A 22,997-nucleotide genomic window follows, 5' to 3' on the forward strand; every position below is an offset into this window, starting at 1 on the left:
ATTATATACAGGAGATACCCAGGTTATACCGGCTGTACATATATAATTATATACAGGAGATGCCCAGGTTATACCAGCTGTACATATATAATTATATACAGGAGATGTCCAGGTTATACCGGCTGTACATATATAATTATATACAGGAGATGCCCAGGTTATACCGGCTGTACATATATAATTATATACAGGAGATGGCCAGGTTATACCGGCTGTACATATATAATTATATACAGGAGATGCCCAGGTTATACCGGCTGTACATATATAATTATATACAGGAGAGGCCCAGGTTATACCGGCTGTACATATATAATTATATACAGGGGATACCCAGGTTATACCTCCTGTACATATATAATTATATACAGATGTACATACAGTGCTTTGAAAAGGTATTCCTTCCCATTAACTTTTTCATATATTTTCACATTACACCCAGTCTCACATCTTCTGCAGCCTCTAACAGGTTTTCCTCCAGGATTGCCCTGTATTTATCTCCATCCGTCTTCCCATCACCTCTGACCAACTTCCCTGTCCCTGCTGAAGAAAAGCCTCCCCACAGCAGGATGCAGCCACCACCATGTGTGACGGTTGGGATGGTGTTTTCAGGGTGAAGTTCAGAGTTAATTTTCCTCCACACATAGAGATTTGTATTTAGCCCAAAATCTTCTCCTTTGGCCTCACCTGATCTGAGCCCCTACTCTCACATGTTCGCTGGCTTTTTATTATGGCTTTTTGCTTTAAGAAATGTATTTTTGCCCCTCTTCCATAAAGGCCAGGTTTGTGGAGACTATGATTAATAGTCGTCCTGAGGCTAGATTCACCCCCTGAGCTGTAATCTCTGCGTCTCCTCCACTGACCATGGCCTCTTGGCTGCTTCTCTCATTAGTGCTCTCCTTCTTGGGATGTCTATTTTGGTGGTTGGCCATGTCTTGGTAAGTTTCCAGTTGTGCCGTACTCCTTCCATTATTGGAAGATGGATTGAGCAGTGCTTTGTGAGATGTTCAGAGTATGGGCTATTTTCTATAACCTAACCCTGCTTCCCTCCTCTTTATCCCTGACCTGCCCGGTGGGTTCCTTGGTTTTCCTGATGCAGTTTGATCCCCTTATTTTCTCACACAAACCTCTGAGGCCTTCACTGAGCATCTGTAGATACCGAGAAGAAACTACACATGGGGCACTCGATTTACTGATTAGGCGATTCTCCAGGCAATTGGCCACTCGAAACTACAGGGGCTGAATACAAATGCACATCGCAATTTCCAGATTTATTCTGATGTGACCTGAGCATTGTTATCCCTGATACTGGGGTTTGGCCGCAAAGGACACAAACATTCGGGTTTTATCGTCTAGATAATATGAAGGAAAGAGCAGAGTGACAGAAGACGTCTCTGAGGAGATAAACATCGTCTCTATTGTCCTCGAGCATTAGATTAGAAAATGGTGGAAGTGGAGTCAGGAGGAGCGGAGGCCCCGAGAGCGTCACTGGACTGACGGCCCGGTCCCCATTAGGCTCATAATTTCACATCTATCTACACAGGCCCTGTTGTCCATAGCAACCAATCAGATCTCAGCTTTCATTTCTAAATTATCTCTGGGAAAATGAGAGCTGCACTCTGATTGGTTGCTATGGGCAACAAGGAAACGTTCATAAACGAGGCCTACATTTCACAATCTCTCCCTTTAATGAGACTTTTTTTGTCCTGTACCCGCGCAAAAATGTTTCCTGATAAGGAATACCTCCACATTAATATTAAAGGGATAAAATTATCACTATTTTCCATATTTAAAAATAAAAAAAAAGCCAAAAATCAAAAATCCTTTCGTTTGAATCCCCTGATACAGAGGTGAAACAACAAAAAGTCAGCAAAACCTGACAGAGATAAAGGAGCCAACACTGCGAGGACAGAGACCTTTGGAAGGTAGTAAAGTGGTCAGCAAGCGTCGACCAATGAGATGAGAGGGGGGCGGAGCCACATGGCGTCACCCCTTATATATAAGGGAGCAGGACAAGGAGCCGAGCATCATTCCCGAAATTGAGGATTACGTCCATATTACACAGGTAAGTTATGAAGGGCTGAGGCCCGGAAGACATATATTGTATATATATATATATATATATATATATATATATATATATATATAAAAAATAAAAATAGAAAAAATATATAATATATATATTTTTTTATTATTATTTTTATTTATATATATATATATATATATATATATATATATATATATATATAATTTTTTTTAATTATTTTTTATTTTTTGCAGGGGGCTGGGGGGGTAGTTTTTAGGTATTTTGTGGGGAGGGGTTAATTAAAAGAACAAAAAAATATATTTTTTTTATGTCTTGTAATAACACTGATATTATATGTGATATTCCAGGAGCAAAGACACTGCAGTCATGAAAGTCTTGGCTTTGGCCGTGCTTATCCTCGCCGTCGGCAGCCTAGAGGGTAAGGTGACTACACTCATTAGTTTTGGAGTGATAACAATCCCACCCAGTTTGGTCTGCCCTTTTGTAGTATATGTGATGTTTTCCATCTTCGCCACCTCCATATAATACAAAAATTAATTTAGAAGAAAAAAAATCCCACTTTAAGGATCAAAATCTACTGATATGGCTGCCGCCATTTTGTTGTAGCCATAATAATGTAGGATCACACGGCTTCATCTGCTAGCACCTGTACAAATACAGCTGTGTATATGTCATGTTGTTATTCGGGAGATCTATATATGAGGGGGAAAAAAATAAAAAATTCTGAAAAGAAATTCTACTTTAAGGATAAAAATCTACTGATATGGGTGCCACCATTTTGTTGTAGCCATAATAATATAGGATCAGACGGCTTCATCTGCTAGCACCTGTACAAATACAGCTGTGTATATGTCATGTTGTTATTCGGGAGATCTATATATGAGGGGGGGGGGGGGAAATTCTGAAAAAAAAAAATCCCACTTTAAAAATAAAAATCTACTGATATGAGCGCTGCCATTTTGTTGTAGCCATAATAATGTAGGATTACACGGCTTCATCTGCTAGCACCTCTACAAATACAGCTGTGTATATGTCATGTTGTCCTTCAGGACATCTCGTATATGATGAAAAAAAAATAAAAAAATTCCCCCTTTAAGCATTCTTTTTTCCTCATGTAGAATGATGGAGCGCCATCTGCTGGCACCTGTGGGTAGCGCAGTCTCATATGTAATGCTTTCCTCTCTGTCCTTTGCAGCCGGCGTAGTAAAGAGAGAAGTCCCCACTGCCCAGCAGGTCAGCGATATGTTTCAGAATTTGTTTGAAACCCTCCAAACCAGTGTACAGGACCTGGCCAACAAGATCCAGACCGGAGAGATCCAGGCCCAGGCCGGGTACGGAGCCTTTTATTGGAGGGGGCATAGTGCAGTGATGATGTCATGGTGTGATGATGTCATCTTCTCTATTGTTTCACAGGCAACTGTTGGAGCAAACCAAATTCCAGACGGAGCCAATCAAGGTCGAGTTCGAGAAGATTTTAGCCAAGCTCGTCGACGCCGGGAAGAAACTGACGGCTTCCTGAGAGCCCCCCGTTACCTCGTCACCCCGCCGCCCCTTCCCCTCATCTTTTGATACTATGTGGCTGTGTCTGTTGTGATGTATTAAAGCTTTCATCTGTTCCCATGTTGCATTTACGTCTCATTTTTGGGTGTTTCACAAAGTTATATAAAAATGCTTTAGAAACAAATGTGATTTTCTACGTTCTGAAGCACATGAGGTCCATATGTTGTGGAGCAGCCGTACCCCGCCCTGGACATCTCCATACAGGAGTGATACCAGCCTGGCTACTTTCACACATCCGGTTTTATCCGTGCGGCTCAATCCGGCTGTGAAAACTATGCAACGGATGCGGCGAAAACACCGCATCCTTTGCATAAGTTTTTACATGCGGCCCGTCCGTTTTTTTCCGGTTGCGGCATGCTACTGAGCATGCGCAGTGGAAAAAAACGCATGCGGCGAGCGGATGCGTTTTTTTCCGCATCGCGCCGCATCCGGCCTCCATAGGTATGCATTGAAAAATGAGCCGCAGCGGCCGGATGCGGCGCGATGCGGTGTTTTTTGCCGGAGCAAAAAACGTTGCAGGGAACGTTCGATCCGGCCGCGGCATCGGCTAAATCTGCCGCATGCGGCAAAAACCGGACCGAACGCAAGCCCCTGCGGCACAATAGGGCACTAATGTAAGTCTATGCAAAAAAAAAAACGCAACCGGCGTTACAAAAGCCGGTTGCGGTTTTTCTGCAGAACGCCGTATTGTGCCGCAGAGCAAAAACCGGATATGTGAAAGTAGCCTAACATGCCAGCACTGGACAATTATAAGGGTACTGTCCCTTTAAATAAAAAGGCTGCCTCACGACAGCGCCTCTACTGGCCAAAGTGTAAACAATGGGTATTTGTCATATTCATTAAAAGTCGACCTAATAGCCCGACTACAGCAAATAGTGCCAGTCGGGGGCAGAAAGTCGCATTCTAGTAATGCCCCACCTATCAGAAGCGCAGAATGAGGTCACATGACCGAATAAAGACAGGGGAGCATATCCCAGTCTGTCATATTTCTGATAGCAACAATTCACATTGCAGGTTTCATTTTATATTCTGGACTTGAATGATGCTGTGATTGGTTGTTATAGGAAACATATGGTTTATTGTGCGCCGTCTGCTCGGCTGGGGGTCAGGGGTTCCTGGCGGATGTCGTTAGTAGATGGAATGCCGCCATCTTGGTGCTCCTATGAAGCCCATATGTTTTGCAGCATATTTTTCTCACTCATAAAATACCATTAGATATGTCCTACCAGAATCCTTTGCTGTGTGATTTACCATGCTGAAGTTGGTTTCTTATTCGGCAATTTAGTATTTTCAGTTTTACAGGTTTCTCAACAAAAATAACACATCCCAATAATAAAATACAATGCACTGATGCCCTAATATAAGTACACAAAATCAGCTGCGAAATTTATAAAACTGGCAAAAAATGGGCACCAAAGCGGGCACCGAATTATGTAAGTGAAAGGGTTAAATGGCTTTAGGCCACTGATCTAACACCACAATTGCATATCTAGTGATGCCCCTAATCAAACTCAAGTGACTCCAGCCTGGCCCAGAGGGGTTCTGGGCATCAGAACTGGCATCAAAGTGGGCACACAGCATGTTTTCACAGATTTGAATGTGTTTTGAAGGGGTTAAATGGCTTTGGGCCACTGATCTCACCCCACATTTACATACCTAGTGATGCCACACATTAAAGTCAGATTTAACCCCTCAAAAACACCAGTTACTTATTCAAATCTGTGAAAACTGTGGGTTTTCCCACTTTGATGCCAGTTCTGATGCCCAGAACCCCTTTGGGCCAGGCTGGGGTCACTTGTGTTTGATTAGGGGCATCACTAGATATGCAATTGTGGTGTGAGATCAGTGGCCCAAAGCCATTTAACCCTTTCACTAACATACTTTGGTGCCCACTTTGATGCCCATCTTTTTGCCAGTTTTATAATTTTCGCAGCTGATTTTGAGTGTACGTATATCAGGGCATCAGTGCATTGTATTGTATTATTGTGATGTCTTATTTTTGTTGTTAAAACTGTAAAAAAACCTGAAAATACTAAATTGCCGAATAAGAAACCAACTTCAGCATCGTGTGTTTGTCCTTTATATAGTCACAATGCTGTAGCGTCGCTTTTCCACCACCAGGGGGCGCGCGAGATACGGCCACCTCTTCTTACCAGATACAAAGATGGCCGCCCCTGCTTTTCATACTGGCATGACGCAGCCATCCGCTTCTGGGAATCCCTTTCCTTTTCCAATATGGTGGATGAGGCGACTCGCCGGGTGGTGTCGGAGATCCCTCTGCTGAAGACTCATGCCAGCCCCAGGGATAAGGAGCTGTGGGTGCAGCGGCTGAAGGAGGAATACCAGGCGCTCATTAAGGTGGGACGTGTCACGTGGTAAAGCGCCCCCGGGAACGTGTCATACAGGAGGAAGGTTCCGGCTTTCTCATCTGCTGGCACTGTGACATCTGCAGCTTCTCGCTGAGCCCTGCCCCCTACTATCCCCTGTACCCACATATATCCACCTGCTGACCTCCATACTGCCCCCTGCAGGGTGATAATAATAATAATAATAATAATAATAATTTTATTCATTTATATAGCGCTATTAATTCCATAGCACTTTACATACATTGGCATTGATAGAGACAATTATGCTCTAGAAATTATGTTCTAGCCCCATACAACATCCCAAACTGACAGCTAAACCCACAATACTGCCCCTAGAACTGACCTCCTCACCCCCCGTACTGTCCCTAGTACTGACCTCCTCACCCCCCGTACTGTCCCTAGTACTGACCTCCACAACCCCCCCCCGTACTGTCCCTAGTACTGACCTCCACACCCCCCCCCGTACTGTCCCTAGTACTGACCTCCACACCCCCCCCCGTACTGTCCCTAGTACTGACCTCCACCACCCCCCCCCCCCCGTACTGTCCCTAGTACTGACCTCCACACCCCCCCCCGTACTGTCCCTAGTACTGACCTCCACCACCCCCCCCCCCGTACTGTCCCTAGTACTGACCTCCACACCCCCCCCCCCGTACTGCCGCTAGTACTGACCTCCACAACCCCCCCCCGTACTGCCCCTAGAACTGACCTCCACCACACCCCCCCCGTACTGTCCCTAGTACTGACCTCCACACCCCCCGTACTGCCCCTAGAACCGACCTCTGCACCCCCCGTACTGCCGCTAGTACTGACCTCCGCACCCCCGTACTGCCCCTAGTACTGACCTCCGCACCCCCCCGTACTGCCCCTAGAACCGACCTCTGCACCCCCCGTACTACCGCTAGTACTGACCTCCGCACCCCCCCCCCGTACTGCCCCTAGTACTGACCTCCACACCCCCCCCCCGTACTGCCCCTAGTACTGACCTCCGCACCCCCCGTACTGCCCCTAGAACCGACCTCTGCACCCCCCGTACTGCCCCTAGTACTGACCTCCGCACCCCCCGTACTGCCCCTAGTACTGACCTCTGCACCCCCCGTACTGCCCCTAGTACTGACCTCCGCACCCCCCGTACTGCCCCTAGTACTGACCTCCGCACCCCCCCCGTACTGCCGCTAGTACTGACCTCCGCACCCCCCGCACTGCCCCTAGAACCGACCTCTGCACCCCCGTACTGCCCCTAGTACTGTCCTCCGCAGCCCCCGTACTGACGTCCGCAGCCCCCGTACTGACCTCCGCACCCCCCCCCACCCCCCCGTACTGCCCCTAGTACTGACCTCCGTACTGCCCCTAGTACTTACCTCTGCACCCCCCGTACTGCCCCTAGTACTTACCTCTGCACCCCCCGTACTGCCCCTAGTACTTACCTCTGCACCCCCCGTACTGCCCCTAGTACTGCCCTCCACACCCCCTCCGTACTGCCCCTAGTACTGCCCTCCACACCCCTCCGTACTGCCCCTAGTACTGCCCTCCACACCCCTCCGTACTGCCCCTAGTACTGCCCTCCACACCCCTCCGTACTGCCCCTAGTACTGCCCTCCACACCCCTCCGTACTGCCCCTAGTACTGCCCTCCACACCCCTCCGTACTGCCCCTAGTACTGCCCTCCACACCCCTCCGTACTGCCCCTAGTACTGCCCTCCACACCCCTCCGTACTGCCCCTAGTACTGCCCTCCACACCCCTCCGTACTGCCCCTAGTACTGCCCTCCACACCCCTCCGTACTGCCCCTAGTACTGCCCTCCACACCCCTCCGTACTGCCCCTAGTACTGCCCTCCACACCCCTCCGTACTGCCCCTAGTACTGCCCTCCACACCCCTCCGTACTGCCCCTAGTACTGCCCTCCACACCCCTCCGTACTGCCCCTAGTACTGCCCTCCACACCCCTACGTACTGCCCCTAGTACTGCCCTCCACACCCCTCCGTACTGCCCCTAGTACTGACCTCCGCACCTCCTGTACTGCCCCTAGTACTGACCTCCGCACCCCCCGCACTGACCTCCGCAGCCCCCGTACTGCCCCTAGTACTGACCTCCGCAGCCCCCGTACTGCCCCTAGTACTGACCTCCGCAGCCCCCCGTACTGACCTCCGCACCCCCCGTACTGACCTCCGCACCCCCCGTACTGCCCCTAGTACTGACCTCCGCACCCCCTCGTACTGCCCCTAGTACTGACCTCCGCACCCCCCCGTACTGCCCCTAGTACTGACCTCCGCACCCCCCCGTACTGCCCCTAGTACTGACCTCCGCACCCCCCGTACTGCCCCTAGTACTGACCTCCGCACCCCCCCGTATTGCCCCTAGTACTGACCTCCGCACCCCCCCGTATTGCCCCTAGTACTGACCTCCGCAGTCCCCCGTACTGCCCCTAGTACTGACCTCCGCAGTCCCCCGTACTGCCCCTAGTACTGACCTCCGCACCCCCCCGTACTGCCCCTAGTACTGACCTCCGCACCCCCCGTACTGACCTCCGCACCCCCCGTACTGACCTCCGCACCCCCCGTACTGACCTCCGCACCCCCCGTACTGACCTCCGCACCCCCCGTACTGACCTCCGCACCCCCCGTACTGACCTCCGCACCCCCCGTACTGACCTCCGCACCCCCCGTACTGCCCCTATTACTGACCTCCGCACCCCCCGTACTGCCCCTATTACTGACCTCCGCACCCCCCGTACTGCCCCTAGTACTGACCTCCGCACCCCCCGTACTGCCCCTAGTACTGACCTCCGCACCCCCCGTACTGCCCCTAGTACTGACCTCCGCACCCCCCGTACTGCCCCTAGTACTGACCTCCACACCCCCCCAGTACTGCCCCTAGTACTTATCTCCGCACCCCCCCAGTACTGCCCCTAGTACTTATCTCCGCACCCCCCCAGTACTGCCCCTAGTACTTACCTCCGCACCCCCCCAGTACTGCCCCTAGTACTTACCTCCGCACCCCCCCAGTACTGCCCCTAGTACTGCCCCTAGTACTGACCTCCGCACCCCCCCGTACTGCCGCTAGTACTGACCTCCGTACTGCCCCTAGTACTTACCTCTGCACCCCCCGTACTGCCCCTAGTACTGCCCTCCACACCCCCTCCGTACTGCCCCTAGTACTGCCCTCCACACCCCTCCGTACTGCCCCTAGTACTGCCCTCCACACCCCCCCGTACTGCCCCTAGTACTGACCTCCGCACCCCCCCGTACTGCCCCTAGTACTGACCTCCGCACCCCCCCGTACTGCCCCTAGTACTGACCTCCGCACCCCCCCGTACTGCCCCTAGTACTGACCTCCGCACCCCCCCGTACTGCCCCTAGTACTGACCTCCGCACCCCCCCGTACTGACCTCCGCTCCCCCCCCCGTACTGCCCCTAGTACTGACCTCCGCACCCCCCCGTACTGCCCCTAGTACTGACCTCCGCACCCCCCCACCCCCCCGTACTGCCCCTAGTACTGACCTCCGCACCCCCCCGTACTGCCCCTAGTACTGACCTCCGCACCCCCCCCGTACTGCCCCTAGTACTGACCTCCGCACCCCCCCCCCGTACTGCCCCTAGTACTGACCTCCGCACCCCCCCCCGTACTGCCCCTAGTACTGACCTCCGCACCCCCCCGTACTGCCCCTAGTACTGACCTCCGCACCCCCTGTACTGCCCCTAGTACTGACCTCCGCACCCCCCCACCCCCCCCGTACTGCCCCTAGTACTGACCTCCGCACCCCCTGTACTGCCCCTAGTACTGACCTCCGCACCCCCTGTACTGCCCCTAGTACTGACCTCCGCACCCCCCCATCCCCCCCCGTACTGCCCCTAGTACTGCCCTCCACACCCCTCCGTACTGCTCCTAGTACTGCCCTCCACACCCCTCCGTACTGCTCCTAGTACTGCCCTCCACACCCCTCCGTACTGCCCCTAGTACTGACCTCCGCAGCCCCCGTACTGCCCCTAGTACTGACCTCCGCACCCCCCGTACTGCCCCTAGTACTGACCTCCGCACCCCCCGTACTGACCTCCGCACCCCCCGTACTGACCTCCGCACCCCCCGTACTGACCTCCGCACCCCCCGTACTGCCCCTAGTACTGACCTCCGCACCCCCTGTACTGCCCCTAGTACTGACCTCCGCACCCCCTGTACTGCCCCTAGTACTGACCTCCGCACCCCCTGTACTGCCCCTAGTACTGACCTCCGCACCCCCTGTACTGCCCCTAGTACTGACCTCCGCACCCCCTGTACTGCCCCTAGTACTGACCTCCGCACCCCCTCGTACTGCCCCTAGTACTGACCTCCGCACCCCCCGTACCGACCTCCGCTCCCCCCCCGTACTGCCCCTAGTACTGACCTCCGCACCCCCTGTACTGCCCCTAGTACTGACCTCCGCACTCCCCGTACTGCCCCTAGTACTGACCTCCGCACCCCCCCCGTACTGCCCCTAGTACTGACCTCCGCACCCCCCCGTACTGCCCCTAGTACTGACCTCCGCACCCCCCCGTACTGCCCCTAGTACTGACCTCCGCACCCCCCCGTACTGCCCCTAGTACTGACCTCCGCACCCCCCCGTACTGCCCCTAGTACTGACCTCCGCACCCCCCCCGTACTGCCCCTAGTACTGACCTCCGCACCCCCCCGTACTGCCCCTAGTACTGACCTCCGCACCCCCCCGTACTGCCCCTAGTACTGACCTCCGCACCCCCCCGTACTGCCCCTAGTACTGACCTCCGCACCCCCCCGTACTGCCCCTAGTACTGACCTCCGCACCCCCCCGTACTGCCCCTAGTACTGACCTCCGCACCCCCCCGTACTGCCCCTAGTACTGACCTCCGCACCCCCCCGTACTGCCCCTAGTACTGACCTCCGCACCCCCCCGTACTGCCCCTAGTACTGACCTCCGCACCCCCCCGTACTGCCCCTAGTACTGACCTCCGCACCCCCCCGTACTGCCCCTAGTACTGACCTCCGCACCCCCCCGTACTGCCCCTAGTACTGACCTCCGCACCCCCCCGTACTGCCCCTAGTACTGACCTCCGCACCCCCCCCGTACTGCCCCTAGTACTGACCTCCGCACCCCCCCGTACTGCCCCTAGTACTGACCTCCGCACCCCCCCCGTACTGCCCCTAGTACTGACCTCCGCACCCCCCCCGTACTGCCCCTAGTACTGACCTCCGCACCCCCCCCGTACTGCCCCTAGTACTGACCTCCGCACCCCCCGTACTGCCCCTAGTACTGACCTCCGCACCCCCCCGTACTGCCCCTAGTACTGACCTCCGCACCCCCCCCCGCACTGCCCCTAGTACTGACCTCCGCACCCCCCCCGCACTGCCCCTAGTACTGACCTCCGCACCCCCCCGCACTGCCCCTAGTACTGACCTCCGCACCCCCCCGCACTGCCCCTAGTACTGACCTCCGCACCCCCCCCGCACTGCCCCTAGTACTGATCTCCGCACCCCCCCGCACTTCCCCTAGTACTGACCTCCGCACCCCCCGTACTGACCTCCGCACCCCCCCGTACTGCCCCTAGTACTGACCTCCGCACCCCCCCGTACTGCCCCTAGTACTGACCTCCGCACCCCCCCCGTACTGCCCCTAGTACTGACCTCCGCACCCCCCGTACTGACCTCCGCACCCCCCCGTACTGCCCCTAGTACTGACCTCCGCACCCCCCCGTACTGCCCCTAGTACTGACCTCCGCACCCCCCCGTACTGCCCCTAGTACTGACCTCCGCACCCCCCCGTACTGCCCCTAGTACTGACCTCCGCACCCCCCCGTACTGCCCCTAGTACTGACCTCCGCACCCCCCCGTACTGCCCCTAGTACTGACCTCCGCACCCCCCCGTACTGCCCCTAGTACTGACCTCCGCACCCCCCCGTACTGCCCCTAGTACTGACCTCCGCACCCCCCCGTACTGCCCCTAGTACTGACCTCCGCACCCCCCCGTACTGCCCCTAGTACTGACCTCCGCACCCCCCCGTACTGCCCCTAGTACTGACCTCCGCACCTTCCGTACTGACCTCCGCTCCCCCCCCCGTACTGCCCCTAGTACTGACCTCCGCACCCCCCCGTACTGCCCCTAGTACTGACCTCCGCACCCCCCCACCCCCCCGTACTGCCCCTAGTACTGACCTCCGCACCCCCCCGTACTGCCCCTAGTACTGACCTCCGCACCCCCCCCGTACTGCCCCTAGTACTGACCTTCGCACCCCCCCCGTACTGCCCCTAGTACTGACCTCCGCACCCCCCCCGTACTGCCCCTAGTACTGACCTCCGCACCCCCCCGTACTGCCCCTAGTACTGACCTCCGCACCCCCTGTACTGCCCCTAGTACTGACCTCCGCACCCCCTGTACTGCCCCTAGTACTGACCTCCGCACCCCCCCACCCCCCCCGTACTGCCCCTAGTACTGACCTCCGTACTGCCCCTAGTACTTACCTCTGCACCCCTCCGTACTGCCCCTAGTACTGCCCTCCACACCCCTCCGTACTGCCCCTAGTACTGACCTCCGCACCTCCTGTACTGCCCCTAGTACTGACCTCCGCACCCCCCGTACTGCCCCTAGTACTGACCTCCGCAGCCCCCGTACTGCCCCTAGTACTGACCTCCGCACCCCCCGTACTGACCTCCGCACCCCCCGTACTGACCTCCGCACCCCCCGTACTGACCTCCGCACCCCCCGTACTGACCTCCGCACCCCCCGTACTGACCTCCGCACCCCCCGTACTGCCCCTAGTACTGACCTCCGCACCCCCTGTACTGCCCCTAGTACTGACCTCCGCACCCCCTGTACTGCCCCTAGTACTGACCTCCGCACCCCCTCGTACTGCCCCTAGTACTGACCTCCGCACCCCCCGTACCGACCTCCGCTCCCCCCCCGTACTGCCCCTAGTATTGACCTCCGCACCCCCTGTACTGCCCCTAGTACTGACCTCCGCACTCCCCGTACTGCCCCTAGTACTGACCTCCGCACCCCCCCCGTACTGCCCCTAGTACTGACCTCCGCACCCCCCCGTACTGCCCCTAGTACTGACCTCCGCACCCCCCCGTACTGCCCCTAGTACTGACCTCCGCACCCCCCCGTACTGCCCCTAGTACTGACCTCCGCACCCCCCCGTACTGCCCCTAGTACTGACCTCCGCACCCCCCCGTACTGCCCCTAGTACTGACCTCCGCACCCCCCCGTACTGCCCCTAGTACTGACCTCCGCACCCCCCCGTACTGCCCCTAGTACTGACCTCCGCACCCCCCCGTACTGCCCCTAGTACTGACCTCCGCACCCCCCCGTACTGCCCCTAGTACTGACCTCCGCACCCCCCCCGTACTGCCCCTAGTACTGACCTCCGCACCCCCCCCGTACTGCCCCTAGTACTGACCTCCGCACCCCCCCGTACTGCCCCTAGTACTGACCTCCGCACCCCCCCGTACTGCCCCTAGTACTGACCTCCGCACCCCCCCGTACTGCCCCTAGTACTGACCTCCGCACCCCCCCGTACTGCCCCTAGTACTGACCTCCGCACCCCCCCGTACTGCCCCTAGTACTGACCTCCGCACCCCCCCGTACTGCCCCTAGTACTGACCTCCGCACCCCCCCGTACTGCCCCTAGTACTGACCTCCGCACCCCCCCCGTACTGCCCCTAGTACTGACCTCCGCACCCCCCCGTACTGCCCCTAGTACTGACCTCCGCACCCCCCCGTACTGCCCCTAGTACTGACCTCCGCACCCCCCCGTACTGCCCCTAGTACTGACCTCCGCACCCCCCCGTACTGCCCCTAGTACTGACCTCCGCACCCCCCCGTACTGCCCCTAGTACTGACCTCCGCACCCCCCCGTACTGCCCCTAGTACTGACCTCCGCACCCCCCCGTACTGCCCCTAGTACTGACCTCCGCACCCCCCGCACTGCCCCTAGTACTGACCTCCGCACCCCCCCGCACTGCCCCTAGTACTGACCTCCGCACCCCCCCGCACTGCCCCTAGTACTGATCTCCGCACCCCCCCGCACTTCCCCTAGTACTGACCTCCGCACCCCCCCGTACTGCCCTTAGTACTGACCTCCGCACCCCCCGTACTGACCTCCGCACCCCCCCGTACTGCCCCTAGTACTGACCTCCGCACCCCCCCGTACTGCCCCTAGTACTGACCTCCGCACCCCCCCGTACTGCCCCTAGTACTGACCTCCGCACCCCCCCGTACTGCCCCTAGTACTGACCTCCGCACCCCCCCGTACTGCCCCTAGTACTGACCTCCGCACCCCCCCGTACTGCCCCTAGTACTGACCTCCGCACCCCCCCGTACTGCCCCTAGTACTGACCTCCGCACCCCCCCGTACTGCCCCTAGTACTGACCTCCGCACCCCCCCGTACTGCCCCTAGTACTGACCTCCGCACCCCCCCGTACTGCCCCTAGTACTGACCTCCGCACCCCCCCCGTACTGCCCCTAGTACTGACCTCCGCACCCCCCCCGTACTGCCCCTAGTACTGACCTCCGCACCCCCCCCGTACTGCCCCTAGTACTGACCTCCGCACCCCCCCCGTACTGCCCCTAGTACTGACCTCCGCACCCCCCCGTACTGCCCCTAGTACTGACCTCCGCACCCCCCCGTACTGCCCCTAGTACTGACCTCCGCATCCCCCCCGCACTGCCCCTAGTACTGACCTCCGCATCCCCCCCGCACTGCCCCTAGTACTGACCTCCGCACCCCCCCGCACTGCCCCTAGTACTGACCTCCGCACCCCCCCGCACTGCCCCTAGTACTGACCTCCGCACCCCCCCGCACTGCCCCTAGTACTGACCTCCGCACCCCCCCGCACTGCCCCTAGTACTGACCTCCGCACCCCCCCGCACTGCCCCTAGTACTGACCTCCGCACCCCCCCGCACTGCCCCTAGTACTGACCTCCGCACCCCCCCGCACTGCCCCTAGTACTGACCTCCGCACCCCCCCGCACTGCCCCTAGTACTGATCTCCGCACCCCCCCGCACTGCCCCTAGTACTGACCTCCGCACCCCCCCGCACTGCCCCTAGTACTGACCTCCGCACCCCCCCGTACTGCCCCTAGTACTGACCTCCGCACCCCCTGTACTGACCCTAATACTGACCTCCGCACCCCCCCGTACTGCCCCTAGTACTGACCTCCGCACCCCCCCGTACTGCCCCTAGTACTGACCTCCGCACCCCCCCGTACTGCCCCTAGTACTGACCTCCGCACCCCCCCCGTACTGCCCCTAGTACTGACCTCCGCACCCCCCGTACTGACCTCCGCTCCCCCCCCCGTACTGCCCCTAGTACTGACCTCCGCACCCCCCCCGTACTGCCCCTAGTACTGACCTCCGCACCCCCCCACCCCCCCGTACTGCCCCTAGTACTGACCTCCGCACCCCCCCGTACTGCCCCTAGTACTGACCTCCGCACCCCCCCCGTACTGCCCCTAGTACTGACCTCCGCACCCCCCCCGTACTGCCCCTAGTACTGACCTCCGCACCCCCCCGTACTGCCCCTAGTACTGACCTCCGCACCCCCTGTACTGCCCCTAGTACTGACCTCCGCACCCCCTGTACTGCCCCTAGTACTGACCTCCGCACCCCCCCACCCCCCCCCGTACTGCCCCTAGTACTGACCTCCGCACCCCCCCGTACTGCCGCTAGTACTGACCTCCGTACTGCCCCTAGTACTTACCTCTGCACCCCCCGCACTGCCCCTAGTACTGCCCTCCACACCCCCTCCGTACTGCCCCTAGTACTGCCCTCCACACCCCTCCGTACTGCCCCTAGTACTGCCCTCCACACCCCTCCGTACTGCCCCTAGTACTGACCTCCGCACCTCCTGTACTGCCCCTAGTACTGACCTCCGCAGCCCCCGTACTGCCCCTAGTACTGACCTCCGCAGCCCCCGTACTGCCCCTAGTACTGACCTCCGCAGCCCCCGTACTGCCCCTAGTACTGACCTCCGCAGCCCCCGTACTGCCCCTAGTACTGACCTCCGCACCCCCCGTACTGCCCCTAGTACTGACCTCCGCACCCCCCGTACTGACCTCCGCACCCCCCGTACTGACCTCCGCACCCCCCGTACTGCCCCTAGTACTGACCTCCGCACCCCCTGTACTGCCCCTAGTACTGACCTCCGCACCCCCCGTACTGCCCCTAGTACTGACCTCCGCACCCCCCCACCCCCCCGTACTGCCCCTAGTACTGACCTCCGCACCCCCCCGTACTGCCCCTAGTACTGACCTCCGCACCCCCCCCGTACTGCCCCTAGTACTGACCTCCGCACCCCCCCCGTACTGCCCCTAGTACTGACCTCCGCACCCCCCCGTACTGCCCCTAGTACTGACCTCCGCACCCCCTGTACTGCCCCTAGTACTGACCTCCGCACCCCCTGTACTGCCCCTAGTACTGACCTCCGCACCCCCCCACCCCCCCCCGTACTGCCCCTAGTACTGACCTCCGCACCCCCCCGTACTGCCGCTAGTACTGACCTCCGTACTGCCCCTAGTACTTACCTCTGCACCCCCCGCACTGCCCCTAGTACTGCCCTCCACACCCCCTCCGTACTGCCCCTAGTACTGCCCTCCACACCCCTCCGTACTGCCCCTAGTACTGCCCTCCACACCCCTCCGTACTGCCCCTAGTACTGACCTCCGCACCTCCTGTACTGCCCCTAGTACTGACCTCCGCAGCCCCCGTACTGCCCCTAGTACTGACCTCCGCAGCCCCCGTACTGCCCCTAGTACTGACCTCCGCAGCCCCCGTACTGCCCCTAGTACTGACCTCCGCAGCCCTCGTACTGCCCCTAGTACTGACCTCCGCACCCCCCGTACTGCCCCTAGTACTGACCTCCGCACCCCCCGTACTGACCTCCGCACCCCCCGTACTGACCTCCGCACCCCCCGTACTGCCCCTAGTACTGACCTCCGCACCCCCTGTACTGCCCCTAGTACTGACCTCCGCACCCCCTGTACTGCCCCTAGTACTGACCTCCGCACCCCCTCGTACTGCCCCTAGTACTGACCTCCGCACCCCCCGTACCGACCTCCGCTCCCCCCCCCGTACTGCCCCTAGTATTGACCTCCGCACCCCCTGTACTGCCCCTAGTACTGACCTCCGCACTCCCCGTACTGCCCCTAGTACTGACCTCCGCACCCCCCCCGTACTGCCCCTAGTACTGACCTCCGCACCCCCCCGTACTGCCCCTAGTACTGACCTCCGCACCCCCCCGTACTGCCCCTAGTACTGACCTCCGCACCCCCCCGTACTGCCCCTAGTACTGACCTCCGCACCCCCCCGTACTGCCCCTAGTACTGACCTCCGCACGCCCCCGTACTGCCCCTAGTACTGACCTCCGCACCCCCCCGTACTGCCCCTAGTACTGACCTCCGCACCCCCCCGTACTGCCCCTAGTACTGACCTCCGCACCCCCCCGCACTGCCCCTAGTACTGACCTCCGCACCCCCCCCGCACTGCCCCTAGTACTGATCTCCGCACCCCCCCGCACTTCCCCTAGTACTGACCTCCGCACCCCCCCGCACTTCCCCTAGTACTGACCTCCGCACCCCCCCGTACTGCCCCTAGTACTGACCTCCGAACCCCCCGTACTGACCTCCGCACCCCCCCCGTACTGCCCCTAGTACTGACCTCCGCACCCCCCGCACTGCCCCTAGTACTGACCTCCGCACTGCCCCTAGTACTGACCTCCGCACCCCCCCCGCATTGCCCCTAGTACTGACCTCTGCACCCCCCCGCACTGCCCCTAGTACTGACCTCCGCACCCCCCGTACTGCCCCTAGTACTGACCTCCGCACCCCCCGTACTGCCCCTAGTACTGAGCTCCGCACCCCCCGTACTGCCCGCAGCACTGAGCTCCGCACCCCCCGTACTGCCTTTAGCACTGACCTCCGCACCCCCCCGCACTGCCCCTAGGACTGACCTCCGCACCCCCCCGCACTGCCCCTAGTACTGACCTCCGCACCCCCCGTACTGACCTCCGCACCCCCCCATACTGCTCCTAGTACTGACCTCCGCACCCCCCCATACTGCTCCTAGTACTGACCTCCGCGCCCCCCGTACTGCTCCTAGTACTGACCTCCGCGCCCCCCGTACTGCTCCTAGTACTGACCTCCGCGCCCCCCGTACTGCCCCTAGTACTGACCTCCGCGCCCCCCGTACTGCCCCTAGTACTGACCTCCGCGCCCCTAGTACTGCCCCTAGTACTGCCCCTAGTACTGACCTCCGCGCCCCTAGTACTGCCCCTAGTACTGACCTCCGCACCCCCGTACTGCCCCTAGTACTGACCTCCACGCCCCTAGTACTGCCCCCAGTACTGACCTCCGCGCCCCCAGTACTGCCCGCAGCACTGACCTCCGCACCCCCCGTACTGCCCGCAGCACTGACCTCCGCACCCCCCGTACTGCCCGCAGCACTGACCTCCGCACCCCCCGTACTGCCCGCAGCACTGACCTCCGCACCCCCCGTACTGCCCGCAGCACTGAGCTCCGCACCCCCCGTACTGCCCGCAGCACTGAGCTCCGCACCCCCCGTACTGCCCGCAGCACTGAGCTCCGCACCCCCCGTACTGCCCGCAGCACTGAGCTCCGCACCCCCCGTACTGCCCGCAGCACTGAGCTCCGCACCCCCCGTACTGCCCGCAGCACTGAGCTCCGCACCCCCCGTACTGCCCGCAGCACTGAGCTCCGCACCCCCCGTACTGCCCGCAGCACTGAGCTCCGCACCCCCCGTACTGCCCGCAGCACTGAGCTCCGCACCCCCCGTACTGCCCGCAGCACTGAGCTCCGCACCCCCCGTACTGCCCGCAGCACTGAGCTCCGCACCCCCCGTACTGCCCGCAGCACTGAGCTCCGCACCCCCCGTACTGCCCGCAGCACTGAGCTCCGCACCCCCCGTACTGCCCGCAGCACTGAGCTCCGCACCCCCCGTACTGCCCGCAGCACTGAGCTCCGCACCCCCCGTACTGCCCGCAGCACTGAGCTCCGCACCCCCCGTACTGCCCGCAGCACTGAGCTCCGCACCCCCCGTACTGCCCGCAGCACTGAGCTCCGCACCCCCCGTACTGCCCGCAGCACTGAGCTCCGCACCCCCCGTACTGCCCGCAGCACTGAGCTCCGCACCCCCCGTACTGCCCGCAGCACTGAGCTCCGCACCCCCCGTACTGCCCGCAGCACTGAGCTCCGCACCCCCCGTACTGCCCGCAGCACTGAGCTCCGCACCCCCTTGTACTGTTACTAGTACTGACCTTCGGACCCCTTTATTCCGCCCCTGGCACTGATTACTACCCCCCACCCCCATACTGTCCTTTTCTGGACGACTCATTTATTTTTCTCCCCTCAGTACGTGGAGAATAACAAGAAGGCCGATAATGACTGGCTCCGCTTGGAGTCCAATAAGGAAGGCACCAGGTAAGATTCAGGATGGATCCTGGCACCGCCCCCCACCAGCACCATACCCCTCCCCCCCGGCATTGTACCCCTCCTGGCACCGTACCCCCTACCCCCCCGGCACCATACCCCTCCTGGCACCGTACACCCTCCCCCCCGGCATTGTACCCCCTGGCACCATACCCCTCCTGGCACCGTACCCCCTCCCCCCCGGCATTGTACCTCCCTTGCACCATACCCCTCCTGGCACCGTACCCCCTCCCCCCCGGCATTGTACCTCCTGGCACCATACCCCTCCTGGCACCGTACCCCCTCCCCCCGGCATTGTACCTCCTGGCACCATACCCCTCCTGGCATCGTACCCCCTCCCCCCCGGCATTGTACCTCCTGGCACCATACCCCTCCTGGCACCGTACCCCCTCCCCCCCGGCATTGTACCTCCTGGCACCATACCCCTCCTGGCACCGTACCCCCTCCCCCCCGGCATTGTACCTCCTGGCACCATACCCCTCCTGGCACCGTACCCCCTCCCCCCCGGCATTGTACCTCCTGGCACCATACCCCTCCTGGCATCGTACCCCCTCCCCCCCGGCATTGTACCTCCTGGCACCATACCCCTCCTGGCACCGTACCCCCTCCCCCCCGGCATTGTACCTCCTGGCACCATACCCCTCCTGGCACCGTACCCCATCCCCCCGGCATTGTACACCCCGACACCATACCCCTCCTGGCACCGTACCCCTCCCGGCACTGTACCCCCCTCCCCCCCGGCATCGTACCCCGGCTGCCCACACTCACACGGCACGTGGTAATGGCGGCGTCTCTTGCAGGTGGTTCGGGAAGTGCTGGTACATTCACGAGCTGCTGAAGTACGAGTTTGATGTGGAGTTCGATGTGAGTCTCTTGGGTTCCTATCATTAGGAAGCATGCGGTGCTGTACTGACGTGTTCTCCCCCACAGATCCCGGTCACGTACCCCACCACAGCGCCAGAAATCGCCATTCCAGAGCTAGACGGGAAGACGGCAAAAATGTACAGGTATGAGAGCGGGAAGGCATCACCGCACGGGGGGAAAGGTTTACCTCCATGACTATGTGTGGGTGCAGGCCGGGGGGCGGAGGCACGGACCCTGGGGCAATGCCCACACTGTTGTGTATGGGCTGCCTCTGGCCTGGTCTCAGACACCGCTCCTCTGTTGTCTCCAGGGGAGGTAAGATCTGTCTGACGGAGCACTTCAAGCCGCTGTGGGCGCGGAACGTCCCGAAATTTGGGCTGGCGCATCTCATCGCCCTGGGGGTGAGTAAAATAATCCTGAAGATGGGCGACTGCTGCACCGTCCTGTCATGTCGAGTGAACGAGGGGAATGGCCCCGCAAGTTCAATTTCTAGTTTGGGTGATTTTTTTTTCAATTTGTAAAAGAAAAAAAATGTGATTCTCACTGTTTTCTGTTATGTGTTGTAGCTCGGGCCGTGGCTGGCGGTGGAGATTCCCGACCTCATCAGTAAAGGACTGGTCAGACACAAAGACGATTGATTTCTACCGTCACATCAAAGGAAGCATGGTGGCTGAATCCACCGGTGACTGTGGAGTCCCTGTTGGCCCTCTCTTCCCCCATCACTGGTGATTGCGGCTCCTCGTCGGCCCTCTCTCCCCTGTCGCCGGTGATTGCGGCTCCTCGTCGTCGGCCCTCTCTCCCTGTCGCCGGTGATTGCGGCGCCTCGTCGGCCCTCTCTCCCCTGTCGCCGGTGATTGCGGGCTCCTCGTCGTCGGCCCTCTCTCCCCTGTCGCCGGTGATTGCGGCTCCTCATCGTCGGCTTCTCTCCCCTGTCGCTGGTGATTGCGGCTCCTCGTCGGCCCTCTCTCCCCTGTCGCCGGTGATTGTGGCTCCCTCGTCGGCCCTCTCTCCCCTGTCGCCGGTGATTGCGGCTCCTCGTCGGCCCTCTCTCCCCTGTCGCGGTGATTGCGGTGTCTCGTCGGCCCTCTCTCCCCTGTCGCCGGTGATTGCGGCTCCTCGTCGGCCCTCTCTCCCGTCGCCGGTGATTGCGGCTCCTCCTCCTCGGCCCTCTCTCCCCTATCGCCGGTGATTGCGGCTCCTCCTCGTCGGCCCTCTCTCCCCTATCGCCGGTGATTGCGGCTCCTCCTCGTCGGCCCTCTCTCCCCTGTCGCCGGTGATTGCGGCTCCTCGTCTGCCCTCTCTCCCCTGTCGCCGGTGATTGCGGCTCCTCGTCGGCCCTCTCTCCCCTGTTGCCGGTGATTGCGGCTCCTCGTCGGCCCTCTCTCCCCTGTCGCCGGTGATTGCGGCTCCTCCTCGTCGGCCCTCTCTCCCCTGTCGCCGGTGATTGCGGCTCCTCCTCGTCGGCCCTCTCTCCCCTGTCGCTGGTGATTGCGGCTCCTCCTCGTCGGCCCTCTCTCCCCTGTCGCCGGTGATTGCGGCTCCTCCTCGTCGGCCCCTCTCTCCCCTGTCGCCGGTGATTGCGGCTCCTCCTCGTCGGCCCCTCTCTCCCCTGTCGCCGGTGATTGCGGCTCCTCCTCGTCGGCCCTCTCTCCCCCTGCCTCATTGCTGGGGACTGTGGAGCCCATTGTGCCATCACCCACAGGTGATCACCGAGCCGCCCTGTACTGATCACATTGTGATATCGGTTTCCATCTTCATTATTTTACTGTTATAATAAAATTGAGGTGGAAATTCATGTAATTTATTTCAACTTGTGAATTTTAGAGACTGTAGGAAAGAGGTGAGTGGCGCTGCCCGTGTGACCAGAGGGGTGGGGCGCAGGGGGTGGGGGCAGGGCTCCAGTCTATAACCTGTGTATATAGGAGTCAGGAAGGAGGAGGTACAAGAGCACATAAGGCTATGTTCACACGCTGCAGCTTTTTCTGCATTTTTGACGTCACTAAGATGCACCTAAATTCATGCGTTTCCTTCCCCCAGCAAAGTCTAGGAGATTTCTATGTTGCTGTTCACACACTGCATCTTTTTTTGGCTGCATCTTGGCTGCGTTTTTTAAGGCATAGCCAAGATGCAGCTTCTCAATTCTTTTTGTGTCTTGTCCCTGCGTTTCGGAGGACTGGCAGATCAATCCCCCGCTGACTTGGGGTCGGTGGCGGATTGATCCCTGGTATCTGGCTAGATAAAGTCATAAAGTCAATGGGGACCACAATCTGGCGCAAAGGGGTAGGAGCAAGTGCTTCATATTTACCGAATCACTGGTGCGGCTGTCACCCTGCTCCCGCGGCAGGTCATTTACTTTCCAGGCCGCTCATTACTTTCTTTGAATATGCACTGCTTCCCCCCACCCACCGGTGGATGTGATTGGTTGCAATCAGATGCGCCCCCCATCCTGAGTGACAGCTGTCTGACTGCAAGCAATCATTGACGCCGGTGTGCGGCTCTATATTGTACAGTAAAATAAATAATAAAAAAAATTGGCGTACGATTTCCACCAACCCCATATTTTTTTTACAAGCCCAGATAAAGCCCAACAGCTGGGGGCTGGTATTCTCAGGCTGGGGATACCTATGGTTATTATGCACCCCCCAGCCTAAAAATATCTGCCAACAGCTGCCCAAAATTGCCGCATACATTAGATGTGAGAGTC

The 22,997-nt window shown here is 59.4% G+C and overlaps 2 protein-coding genes across 2 annotated transcripts; both read left to right on the forward strand.

Annotated features, from left to right (window-relative positions):
* The first annotated feature begins 1,966 nt into the window (after positions 1-1,966).
* On the forward strand, positions 1,967-3,664 carry LOC142257916 (apolipoprotein A-II-like). The gene is made up of 4 exons (XM_075330202.1): positions 1,967-2,065; positions 2,395-2,465; positions 3,243-3,378; positions 3,461-3,664. Exons 2-4 carry the CDS (start codon positions 2,414-2,416, stop codon positions 3,564-3,566), a joined length of 294 nt encoding a protein of 97 aa, XP_075186317.1. The 5' UTR covers positions 1,967-2,065; positions 2,395-2,413; the 3' UTR covers positions 3,567-3,664.
* A 2,156-nt stretch (positions 3,665-5,820) lies between these two features.
* Positions 5,821-22,088, forward strand: UFC1 (ubiquitin-fold modifier conjugating enzyme 1). Its single transcript, XM_075331218.1, has 6 exons — positions 5,821-5,965; positions 19,353-19,420; positions 20,230-20,293; positions 20,360-20,436; positions 20,604-20,694; positions 20,860-22,088. The coding sequence occupies exons 1-6, from the start codon at positions 5,843-5,845 to the stop codon at positions 20,929-20,931; spliced, it is 495 nt and encodes a 164-aa protein (XP_075187333.1). The 5' UTR covers positions 5,821-5,842; the 3' UTR covers positions 20,932-22,088.
* Positions 22,089-22,997: the final 909 nt, after the last annotated feature.

The sequence above is a fragment of the Anomaloglossus baeobatrachus genome, chromosome 12 (genome assembly GCF_048569485.1).
Source record: "Anomaloglossus baeobatrachus isolate aAnoBae1 chromosome 12, aAnoBae1.hap1, whole genome shotgun sequence".
NCBI lineage: Eukaryota > Metazoa > Chordata > Amphibia > Anura > Aromobatidae > Anomaloglossus > Anomaloglossus baeobatrachus.

Excerpts from the sequence above, each read along its gene's own strand:
- UFC1 (XM_075331218.1), top strand. The coding sequence starts at position 5,843 with ATGGTGGATGAGGCGACTCGCCGGGTGGTGTCGGAGATCCCTCTGCTG. Across the intron at positions 5,966-19,352 it reads AATACCAGGCGCTCATTAAG|TACGTGGAGAATAACAAGAA; the intron begins GTGGGACGTGTC and ends TTCTCCCCTCAG. Across the intron at positions 20,437-20,603 it reads AAGACGGCAAAAATGTACAG|GGGAGGTAAGATCTGTCTGA; the intron begins GTATGAGAGCGG and ends TGTTGTCTCCAG.
- LOC142257916 (XM_075330202.1), top strand. The coding sequence starts at position 2,414 with ATGAAAGTCTTGGCTTTGGCCGTGCTTATCCTCGCCGTCGGCAGCCTA. Across the intron at positions 2,466-3,242 it reads CGCCGTCGGCAGCCTAGAGG|CCGGCGTAGTAAAGAGAGAA; the intron begins GTAAGGTGACTA and ends TGTCCTTTGCAG. Across the intron at positions 3,379-3,460 it reads GAGATCCAGGCCCAGGCCGG|GCAACTGTTGGAGCAAACCA; the intron begins GTACGGAGCCTT and ends ATTGTTTCACAG.